At 41.4% G+C, this 12,505-nt stretch overlaps 1 protein-coding gene across 3 annotated transcripts in view; it reads right to left on the bottom strand.

Moving 5' to 3' along the window:
* Positions 1-12,505, bottom strand: part of GFRA1 (GDNF family receptor alpha 1) — a 203,176-nt gene that overhangs the window by 59,327 nt on the left and 131,344 nt on the right. For all 3 annotated transcript variants that reach the window (XM_081074712.1, XM_081074713.1, XM_081074711.1), the window contains exon 5: positions 4,727-5,063. In XM_081074712.1, the coding sequence (XP_080930838.1) occupies positions 4,727-5,063 (337 nt within the window). The remainder of the gene's footprint in view (positions 1-4,726; positions 5,064-12,505) is intronic.

Genomic DNA, 12,505 nt, shown 5'->3' with positions numbered 1-12,505 from the left:
AAACTATAGAGACACAGAGGATGGGTACCAAGATGAGTGACTTTATCTCCAGTGGGGTCAAGTAAGCCTTGGGGACAAAGGGCACAGAGGCCCTGATCTCTTCCCTTTTGAGGTTCAGTATTGTCAGAATCTTTCTTGAAGGACTGAGATATCTATGACCAAGCACTATTTCAGTGCTATGTTCAACAGGAAGGAAATCCTGCCAGATGGAACAACATGGACAAACCTGGAGACTTTATGCTAAGTGAAATAAGCCAGTCACAGAAGGACTAACACTGTATGATTCCACTCACATGAGGTATCTAAATCACCCAACTCATGGATGCAAAGAATAGAATTGTGGTTGCCAGGGGCTGGGGGTGGGGCAGGAGCAGGGAGTTGCTGATCAATGGGTATGAAATTTCAGTTATGCAAGATGACTGAGTTCTAGAAATCTACAGTACAACATTGTGCTTGCAAATAACAATTCTATATTGCATACTTAAAAGAGGGTAGATCTCATATTAAAAGTTCTTACCACAATAAAATTTTAAAAAGGAAGAAAGGAAGGAAGGAAGGAAGGAAGGAAGGAAGGAAGGAAGGAAGGAAGGAAGGAAGGAAGGAAGGAAAAGCAAACAAATGGACTACTGAATTCCATCCAGGGATGTATCGCCGGGAAAGTGAGTGTCTGGGATACTATGTGCTCAGTTGGAGGGCTGTCTCTAGCTGGAACCCCTTAGCACCAAGCCCCTAGGGCAAAATGTCATACTTCGGGAAATGGTGGCTACATACTGAGTATGAACTAAGAGTTGTTACCCTGGTACCCAAGGATGCAGGATGGGCACAGACACTGAACCACCGAGCATCCCTCTGGCTGTTCTCAACAGCGACACCTTCTGGTAGCAGGTAAAGTCACAGGCAGACGGGCTGCTCAGCAGCCTCAGGCTCCCTCTTTGCTTGGCATTGGAGGCACAGTGGGTTTTGGAATATAACTCTGTAATACTTAGAAGAAAACAAGCAATGGCATGTTCAAGAAGAAGATGCTGGAACTCTTAGTAATAAAAAATAGTGGAGGCATCTGAATGATCACTTAAAAAATAAGAGATATGAACATATTGGCAGCACCCATTGCCACAGCTCAAAGGCTGACCTTATTTTGGATATCAGAGCTTGGGGGAAAGGAGGTAAGGCATAAGTTTAAAGTACGTATATATAACAACGTGCATCAGGTTTATGCTTCCTTTACGGCCAAACCCAGCCCTGACATCTTTCCAGGCACTAAGGAAAGCCACCAGAAGGAAACTGGCAAGGGAGACACTGTGCTTCTGGGGAAGAAGGGGAGGCTTTTACATTTCATCACACCCTTTTAATAATACCTCCACATTTGCTTTTCTGTAGACAAGCTTGGAGGCCCAAACCGACAAGCTCTCACCTGTCCCCAACCACCCCGAGAGGAACAGAATCTGTCAGCTTCCCTAAAAGGGAAGGGAAAAAAGAAAACCAAAGTCAAAAGGAAAAGCTAAAGTTGCAACTCCTCTGTTTGAAGGCACCAGGCAGGAAAGAGACAGGTTTGGTGCAGAGGCACGACAGGGCCCCGGGGGAAGGAAACCTGTGTGCGGAGACTTGGAAAACATTAAGTGCAGGGAAGTTGTAATGAGCTTGAGCAGCTCCTCAGTAGTGATGTTGAGATGGAAATGGAGCATTTGAAAGTGTGAGCTTTCGAAGAACATGGTTTTTAGGAAGTGACTTTCCTTCTTGCCACTCCTTCGCTTTGGGGATATTCAAATTAGGCTTGAAATCACCCATCAGCTGCACTCCATCCCTCTGGTTGGGTATGGGTCAGAGCAAGTGCAAGGTAAAAGCCCACACAAGTCCTGGCTCCAGCTTGTACCAGCTGCTACTCTGGGTAGTAGCAACTACAAGGGCCTCGCTGAGATAGATTGAGGAGGGATGGAATAAAAGGCATAAAGTTAAAGACAAGATTAATAAAATCTGATTTGAAAAAAAAAAACACCAAACACTGCTAGCTAGCCTATCTAGCAGCTTAAATTACATTCACCACAACCGACAGGGAGGGGGTAATCATGAGTAATAAGTCCAGGCTCTGGAAAGAAATTATGGGCTAAATAATGACAGCTAACACCAGGGGAAGTCACTGATTCACCTTTCCAGGGAAGACTCAAGACAGGGTATAAAACCCATCAATCACATCGAGGCAAATTTCACTTGGTAGGAACCCTGGATAGTCTAGGATCTGGATGTCCAAACAGCTTCCAAGTGGTACCCAGAGCCAGAAACGTGGCAGCAGCATAAAGGCTCCCTCCAGTCGCACGATGCGCCCAGCTCACCGTCACCGCTCTCCATATGACTATTGTCACATCCCAACCTTGGTGTGACCAGGCACAGTCAGTTATTAGGCGAAGGCTGTCCGGCTGCCCCCTGTTCATTTCTGCCCCATCAGCTGAGGCCACTCTATGCTACTGGGGCTGCCTGAACACAAACAGTTCCTGGAACCTTCTTACCAGGTCAGTCTGAGCCCCCAAGCGGCACCCAAACCATCCTGTTACTGCAGGTTCCTCCTGCTACCTCCCCCAGAACACGCTGAGTTCCCAATCTCCCAGCTATTTCTCACTACAGCTTAGCACAAAAACAATCTAATTTGACTAATTCACACTACGCAGCTAAGGGTGTCTCTTTTTAAAAGAGCCGGCCAGGTAATTCAAATGAGCTGCTTAGGATGGGCTTTCAGCCTGTGTAGGAGACATCAGGGACCTCCTCTGGACCTCACACGCAAGAGGTCTTCTCTTGTGAGAAGAGAAGGAAAAGGCTCCACCCCATGCCCTCCCCCAATCCCAGCCATTGACCAGTGGACAGAGAGCTCCATTCCGTCCCTGTACAACTACCTCCTGGCTTGGACCTATCAGTAAACAGGATAACGTCTTACTGTAGAGACAGAGAGGAGCTGTACCTGTCTGGCTTCAAACCAAGGATGACCCTGGAAACCCAATACTGCTCCTAGAAGAGGGAGCCCTTCTGCTGAAAGACAAAGGGGTCCCAGGAACCTGGGTTTCAGATCCAGGCGACTTCAGAAGAGCGGTCTTCAGGATCTCTGTTTCCTCCCATCGTACACCCCACAGCTTCTCCCTTGTGTCCTGCTCTTCACTGCATTCATCTCTAGCAGGGGGTCCTGGTGAACTGGCTTCCTCAGGTGTGGTTGTCTGGAGGCCCTGCCTTTTCCTTAGGACCCTTTTTGCACACCCATCCCTGATCCTAGCCCACAGCTAAGACGGTCTCGATAGAAAAGGGGCGTGGGAGTAAGAATCCTTGGAGAAGTTGCAGGAATGCTTGACTCCTCTCAAGTCCCACTTGGTCACCTGAGCTCTTCCTCATATACCAGGTCACTTCCTTCCAACTTGAAAAAAAGGGTGTAGGGGCATTACTCTCAGAAAATCTTCAGCAGAAAACCTTCTACAAATAATGAGGACTTATTTTACTTTGGTCACTATTAGAGCTAGTTTAAGGAAAGAATGGGATCCAATTCTACCAGAATAAAACTTAGATTGACCAGAACCTCAGCACACCAGAATCCTCAGAATATCAGACATTTTTTGCCCTGCTCTTTAGACACGGGATATCTATAAGAAAACAGGCACATAACCATGCCCTCATCTGCGGTCCACTGTGAATATTTACGGGGTGCATAGGATGTTGCCAGAGGTGGCGTTTGAAGGTTCCTGGCTCTACCCTGGGGACAAAGCACAGGTGTCAGTGCGATGTGGCCTCTGAAACTCCAGCCCTGGATCCAGCCTTCGCCTCTATATGTGGCATCAGCATTGCCTTAGGCTGCAACGACTTAAGTCTGCTTATCAACATACTTGCTTCAATCAGCAACTGAACCCAATCCTAAATTCAGATGGAAGGACACACATCCAATTGCTGACAGCGACAGTTGAGGGCAAGTGAGAGCAGCACGAAGAGGGACCTTCTCTTTCCCTCTATCTAATTCTATATTGCTTTAAAAAACAAACAAACAAACAAACAAAAAACAGAGAGACTGTGTTTGTGGACTCCTTCAAACATTAAAATAAATTAATAAATGGCCAAAAAGGACAAGGAAGTGACTGTTTTCAACAACACGGCCCAGCTTAGCAGAGTTTCTGAGGGAGGCTGGGATCGGAAGCACGGCTGAGCGGGAAGGTGCCCACTTTTCTTAGTAGTGTCTATGACTGAATGGCCTAGAACAGACCCAGGCATTCTGGAAGTCCTCCTTTTCAGGGCTCGACACAGCTCAATCTCTTTCTGGTCTCTTCGTTCTGACATTGATGGTCATTGATGGTCAAGAACCTCCAGCCCACCCCGTCCCTTAACTCCTGGTGACACCTGGCAGCATGTCAGGGCTTGCAGAGTGGGCATATGCCTTCAAGCTCAGGGGACCCTCCCAGCACAGTGGCATTTCCCTCATTCCAGCACCTCTCAAAGCTTCCCGAGTTAATAGATAGGAACCTTCCCCAGCACGAGCGCCTGACCAGCTTCTGAAGAATCGCGTGTCAGATGCAGAGGTCAGTTTCTGGCCAATCCCTTCCAATGACTGCCCTCCCCTCCCACCTCGTCCCCTGGTAGAAACAAAACAACAATAACAACAACAACAGCAACAACAACAAAAAAACAGTGGGATCTTGACCATGGAAACAGCCGCGAAGGTTCTCCCTGCCACCTCATTAATCACCCGGCTGCCGGGAGCGCTTACCTGCAGATGTAATTTGTCTTGCAGGAGTCCTGCAGATTCAAGCAGTTGGGCTTCTCCCTCTCCTCGTAGGAGCACACAGGCACGATGGTCTGCCGTCGCCGCTCTGTGCAGGCGATGTCCCGGCAGGAGCAGAACAGCATGCCATAGCTGTGTTTGGCCGGGACCTTGTCAAAGAACTGCCGCAGGGCCTTGTGGCACTTGCGTCGGTTGCAGACTTCGTTGGACATGCTGGTGGTACACGGGGTGATGTACGCCGACCTGTACTTCTTGCAGGTGTCGTCAAGGTTGCAGGCCTTTGCGGCATCCAGGCAGTTGTTCCCTTTGGGAATGTGCTCAACTACAAAAGGAGAGAAAGCCAGGCGTGAGAACCGTGCTGGGCGCCTGGGCTGCTCACCCCTCCTCTGTCTTCATTGAGACCTTGCCTTTACCTGGCAACGCTGGGAGCCCTGATCAACTCTGTGTTTCGAAGCGAATCACTTAATGAGTTCGGGACAAGGAGGAAATATGAGGAGTGCAAATGCTGGGAGCCCACGGCAGAACACAAGCTCCCAGCACTCTCTTACATGTATAATTAGGAGGTATTGAGAAAGGCCAAAGGAGCTCAGGCACCTGCCCGACTACATATAAACAAGGCAACAGGAGAAGAAGTTTCCAGCTCCTGGTTGGTAAACTGAAATTAGGATAAAAGGAAAAAAGCAACAAATTATATACCTGTTCATTATACAGTATATGAAATGATATGCTGAATGTAAGTATAATTGCCATGCAATCCTCCAGGAATGTAATTATGTAATAAATGCATATAGCACATGCTAATTACTATATGATTACAGAGTAATTACATGGTTATTTGAGCCCAGAAGACAAAATATTATGCCAGGCTCTCTAAACAGGAAGAAGCAACTACAGCAAAGCTGTATTTAAGTTCTAGCTCCCAGGCCACTAGAAAAAAAAAACCAGAATAAATTACATAAAAATTTGCAAGTCTCAATTTCCACTTAACTTACCACCTACAAAATGTGGGATCCATGAGTATTGAGGTTGCAGATTAGAAAAATTCTGATAAGTATTTTAGACAGCATTTCAGTGGGCTTATCGACCTCAGGCCTTTGGAATCTCACAAAACACACGCAGCCCTCTGCCCAAGCCCTCTGTGCTCATGCTGTCAGAGACACCAGGGCTGTCCTCTGCTGGGCTGCCCACCATGTGACCTGGAGAGAGAGTCTGGTGGAGGCAGGGCCCACTGGGGTTGCTGGGTGGGCTGGCAGGACCAAGCACAGTGGGCAAAGTTAAAAGATGAGTGGACAAGGGAAATTAAGCTCAGCCCTAGGACATAGGTATTTGCACAGGGAGAAGTGATGGAAAAACCTTCCAGAGCCAAGTTATAAGATGGTCCATGGAAAATCAATAATTAGGTGTGGTAGAAATAGCAGGGAAGCAGCAAAGCATGATACAATTGTGGGAAGTCCCTACTCAGGCCCTAGCAAGTCCCTACTCAGGACTCAGCTCTTCCTTGGATTCTGGGACCTCCTTTCATTCTCTTTATGCTCCCAGTCAACAGGGGCAGTGAAAGCATTTGGGAAATTACAAGAAACTAGACAATTGACAACAGAGAAGAAAGAGCCCAGATGGGTTAGGTGGGACTGAAAGAGCACTGCATTTAGCGTATGTCTAGAGGGCACATGGGATATTATTCAACCTTAAGAAAAAGAAGGAAATCCTGCCATATGCGACACGTATGAGGATGTTATGCTAAGTGAAATAAGCCAGTCACAGAAGGACAAACACAGCATGACCCTATTTATATGAGATACATAAAACACTCAAGCTCAGAGAAGCAGCGAGTAGAATGGTAGTTGCCAGAGGCTGGCGGGGAGGGGGAAATGGGAAGTTGTTGTTCAAGGGGTATAAAGTTTCGGTTATGCTGCTATACAACATTACACCTAGAGCTAACAATACTCTTTCTCACACTTAAAAATCTGTCAGGAGGTTGTATCTCATGTTAAATATTCTTACTACAATGAAAAAAGAAATGTTTAAGTAAGTAAATAAGTAAAGGACACACACAGCAAGTCCAACATTTCAGGGACAGAAAAACTCTCCCTGTTCTGATGATGTGCCTTGCTTTAACAAAACCCAATATGCAAAAGTCTAAAACACAAAATGATAGGCTGGCACCACGAGCAGTATTTTACTATGCCCTAGGTTCCTGTTTCTGCCGATGACATCTGAATCCAACAATTCAGTGTGGAAGGATATAAACAAGACACTCAGCCCTGCATAGGTGAGCAGTGTAGGAAGCCAGCAGCTGCGTGTACACTGCTGCTGGTTTAACAAACACATCTGGTACATTTTCTCCATCATGACCTTCCCACATCGGCTTCTCTCTGGCTCCTCTGTTTTCACACCCAGGCTCCTTAAGACTCAGGGACTGAAATATTCACCATGTGCCCTGACAAGATCACTCGGGCCTCCAGGCCTTCTAGACTTTTCTAGACTTTTAGTGACACTTCTAGACTTTTCTTCTTTTGAGAACTTCTAATTCCATGCTGATAGACCCATGAGCAACAGTGATTTATATTCTTGAAGATCTATAGTTCACTAGGAGATTTCTAAATTGTGCATTTTTATGATAATCTAAAATAAATTAATATGACCAAATTCTAAATCACCTGGATTAGGCCCTTAAGGCTAGATATTGACACAGAGGCACAGACGTAGACAGAACACTTAAATGATGTCATCAGTGATATATGAACAGTCCGTGTAAGTTCAAATGGAGAAAAATGGCAGAAAAATTAAGTCATCACATGGCACCCAGTAATATAGGCCTGCCAAACTCGAAAGAACTCATGCCAAAACAGAGTACTGCATTCCAACTCCAAGCATCAATTTAGCTTCAGCAAAACAATACCATTCCTTATATTAAATAAATATTAACTTGCATTATTTCATTGTTTTTAAAGTTTTGTTCATACTTAATTTGTGTGCATTGCTTTTATAATTGTGTAAAAGCAAAGAATAAGAGCTGTAGTTTTATGTTTATAAAGTTCAAATAAAATTATCATAGGTCCGGAAAACTTATTTCCCTCTGAAAATAGTCCACATAATATACGAGTTTTGAAAAATTAGCCTGGAAAACAGCTCCTTGATATGGGTCTTGGCAATGATTTTTTTGGATACAATGCAAGAAACAAAATAAAAGTTAAACAAGATTATATTAAACTAAAAAGCTTCTGCACAGCAAAGGAACCATCACAAAAGGAAAAGGCAACCTTTGAGATGGGAGAAAATATTTGCAAATCACATATCTGATCCAAAATATATTTTAAAAACACATACAACTCAATAGCAAAAAAAACGAATAATCCCATAAAACAATGGGCAAAAGACCTGAACAGACTCTTTTTCCAAAGAAGATATTCAAATGGCCAACAGGTACATGAAAAGGTGCTCAACATCACTAATAATTAGGGAAGTACAAATCAAAATCATAATGAGGTATCACCTGATGCCCGTTAGAATGGCCATCATCAAAAGGACAAGAGAGAATAAGTGCTGGCGAGGATGCAGAGCATAGGGAACCCTCGTGCACTGTTGGTGGGAATGTAAATTGGTGCAGCCACTGTGAAAAACAGTGTGGCGGTTCCTCAAAAAATTACCAGTAGAATTACCATATGATCCAGCAATTCCAGTTCTGGGTATCTACTCGAAGGAAACAAAATCACTATGGCAAAAAGATATGTGCACCCATGTTCAATGCAGCATTATTTACAATAGCCAAGACATGGAAACAACCTAAGAGTCTATCAACAAAGGAATGGATAAAGAAACACACACACACACACACACACACACACACACACACACACACACACGTACTATGATGGAATACTATTCAGTCATAAAAAGAAGGAAATCCTGCCATTTGTGACAACATGGGTGGACCTTGAAGGCATTATGCTGTGTGAAATATGTCAGACAGAGAAAGACAAACATTGTATTATCTTGCTTATGTGTGGAATCCAATAAACAAATAAATAATAAATAAATAAATAAATCTCAAAAGAAAAAAAAAAGATCAGATTTGTGGTTACAAAAGGCAGGGAGAGGGGGTGGGGGAATCGGATGAAGGTGGTCAAAAGGTGCAAACTTCCAGTGATAAGGTGAACAAGGTATGGGGATGTAATCTACACCGTGATGATGATAATGAACATTTCTCTACAGTATACGTGTATTTGAAAGTTGCTAAGAGTAAATCCTAAAAGTTATCATCACAAGGAAGAAACCATTTTCCTCTTCTCTTTCTCCTTCTGCTCCTCCTCTCTTCCCCTCCCTCTTCCCCTCCCGTTCCCTTCTTCTCCTTCTTCTTTTGTATCTATCTGAAGTAATGGATGTTAACTAAACTTGTGGTAAATAATTTCATACTACATGTAAGTCAAGTCTTTATGCTTTACCCCTTAAATTTATGCAGTCCTGTATATCAGTTATATCTCAAGAAAACTAAAATTGGCCTAGGGTAATGCCTGCTCGGTTATAATAACATTAGTTCCTTTTTTAAAGTTGTTAAACATACAGAAACTACTAATTAAATATTTTCATCTTAATGGTATCAAAAAGAAAATCAATTTTTTGAAAGAAAAGCTCTGTATAAAGTGGGAATAGGGTGAACCATTTTATGTCCAAAGCAATTGCTCAAAGTTTATCCCATTTAGCAATTGATGTGACTCAGCCTCACTTTTAGCTGATTCTGTTCTCACTGATAAATAACATTGCCAAAGCATTATCTCCTTATCTTTATTTCAGAGCCTGTGACAAATTCCAGAATGCACAACCTGGCACATTTAGAGAGGCAAAAAACTATTAATTGATTTCCAGCTCACAGGTCAATGTGTGATTTCCTTTTTCTTTCTGATTCTCATACACACAAAACATTCACATGACCCTTCCCAGCTTGATATATGAGGCAAGTATTACCCAAAGAGCAGAACCTGACAAAGACAAAATAATAAAGTCACAGACCAATTCTTCTAACAAATACGCCCAAAAAGTTTAGTACATAGTATTTAGCAACAAGTTAAAAGGATAATGCGTCATGACCAACTAGGGTTTATCCCAAAATGCAAAGTCGGTTTACTATTTAAAAATCAATGTAATTCACCACATTAACAGACGGGAAGAGAACAATATGATTATCACAATTGGCAAAGAAAAATCATTCTACAAATTTCAACTTTCATTCCATAATAAAAAATGCTCATCAAACTAAGAATAGAAGAGAACCTTCTCAATCTATGAAATCTATAAAGGGCATCTATGAAAAACCTAAATCTAATACCATAGTTAATAGTGAAATGTTGACTGTTTACCCCCTAAAATCAGGAGAAAGGAAGGATGCCCATTCTTACCATTCTTACCATTTATAGTCAACATGATACTGGAGGTCCGAGCCATTGTAATAAAGCAATAGAAAGAAATAAAAGGTACGTAGATTGGAAAGGAAGAAATCTCTATTTGCAGATGACTTGAAAAATTCTAAAGAATATACAAAACAACTACTAGAATTAATAAGTGAATTTCTCATAGTGAAGGGATATAAAGTTAATACATAAAAATCAATTATAGTTTTATACGCGATCTGCAAAAATTATAGGAAACAAAATTTAAAAATGGAATTCCATATACAACAGCACCAAAAACAAATCTCTCCCCCCCAAAAAAAAGACACTTAGGAATAATTTTTAACATAACGCATACAAGACCTCTACACCGAAAACTAACAAACAATGCTGAGATAATTAAAGAAGACCTAATACATGGAAATATATATACCATGTCCATAGATCAGAGGACTCAATATTGTTAGATGTCAATAATCCCCAAATCATCATACGTTTTGAAATGGCAAGCAGATTCTAAAATTTATATGGAAATGCAAAGGATATAATAAAGCCAAGGCAATTTGAAAAAGAACAACAAAGCTGAAGGGCTTCACACTTACGTCAAGATTTACCTTAAAGCTACAGTTAGTTATCAAGACAGTGTGGTACAGCATAGGCATAGACAAATTAAACAGTGGAATAGAAAACAGAACTCAGATTAAAAATACCCACACATCTACAGTCATTTCACTTTTGACCAAGCCCCAAAACAAATCCAGTGGAGAAAGAAAGTCTTTTCAACAAATGGTATTAGAATAATTAAAAATCAATGTAATAAAAAAACCACCAATAACCCCTCAACCCCTACTTCACACCATACATAAAAATTAATACAAAACGGATCATGTACAAACATAAAACCTAAAATCATAAAGCTTTCAGAAGAAAACAAGATAATCTTGGAAGTAGACAAAGAAAAAAATTCATTCTTCCAGAGGACCACAGAAAGCAATAAACTTAAAAGAAAAAAATTGGTAAGTTAGATTTCATCTAACTTAAAATTTCTCATCAAAAGACATTGAAATAATTAAGAAAATGAACAGACAAATCAGACTAGAAAGAAATATTTGCAAAACAACATATCTGACAAAGGACCAGTATCTAAAATATATTAGGAATGCCTAAAACTCAATAATAAAAAAGAAAACAACCCAATTGAAAAATGGACCAAATATTTGAATGGACACTTCACAAAAGAAGATATATGAACGGACAATAAGCATATGCAAAGCTTTCAACATCATTAGCTATCAAGAAAATGAAAACTACAAGGAGATACAGCGTAACACCCACCACAGCGGTTATATAAAATTAAAGTCTAACGAGCCCAAATGTTGTCAAAGATGTGGAGTTCCTGGAATCTCACACATTGTTGATAGGAACGGAAAATGGTCCAACCACTCTGGGAAAATGTTGGGCAGCTTTTTTATACAACTAAACATACACCTACCCTATCACCCAGCATTTCCATTTCTACCTATTTATTCCAAAGAAGGGAGAACATATGTCCACAAAAAGATTTGTACAAGAATATGATAACACTATATTGAAAATAACCCAAAACTGGAAACAGCACGTGTTCATCAATAAGTAAATGGATAAACAAACTGTGATCTAGCAAATAATAAAGCACTACTCAGAAACGAGAACAAATGAAATAATGATACATACAATAACATGAATGAATCTCAAAACGACTATGCAGAGTGAAAAAAAAGCTTTACATAAAAAAGTACACACTGTATAATTCCATATATGTGATGTTCTAAAATAGGCAAAACCACTTTATTATAAAACAAATCAGAAGAGTGATTGCTTGTAGGGGATGGAGGTGAGGATTGGCTGGGAAGGGGCAAGAGGGAACTTTCTGGAGTGATAGTAATGTTCTCTATCTTGATAGAAGTTTGGGTCAAAACTCAGAGAATGGTGTACTTAAGGTTTGAACATATATAAATTTTACCTGAAAAGGAAAAAAGAAAACCTAAACAAATAATGAAAACTTGTTAATGATATGTATGCTGTAGCATTTAGGGGAAGTATATTGATATCTGCATTTTAAAAACTTGGATGGATGGATAGATGGACACAAGAATGGATAGATGGATACTCAGAAAGCAATTCCACTCAAGTTTAATGGTAGAATCCAGGTGGTGGTTTGACTAAAATTATTTCCCCTTTTCTATATGTTTGAAAATGTTCAATTGAAATATTGGTAAAAATAGATTTATGTCTATCCTATTCTTGTTTAAAAAGTTTCAAAGGCACAGAATGTGGAAAACAACTCTTAGCCCCTTCCCCTTTTCCCTTCCCTTCTTAACCTCACAAATTCACCTCCAAC

Source organism: Rhinolophus hipposideros, assembly GCF_964194185.1.
Source record: "Rhinolophus hipposideros genome assembly, chromosome: 15".
NCBI classification, from domain to species: domain Eukaryota; kingdom Metazoa; phylum Chordata; class Mammalia; order Chiroptera; family Rhinolophidae; genus Rhinolophus; species Rhinolophus hipposideros.
Note: the sequence above shows the minus strand (reverse complement) of the source record. Positions and strands in the feature narration are given on the sequence as shown.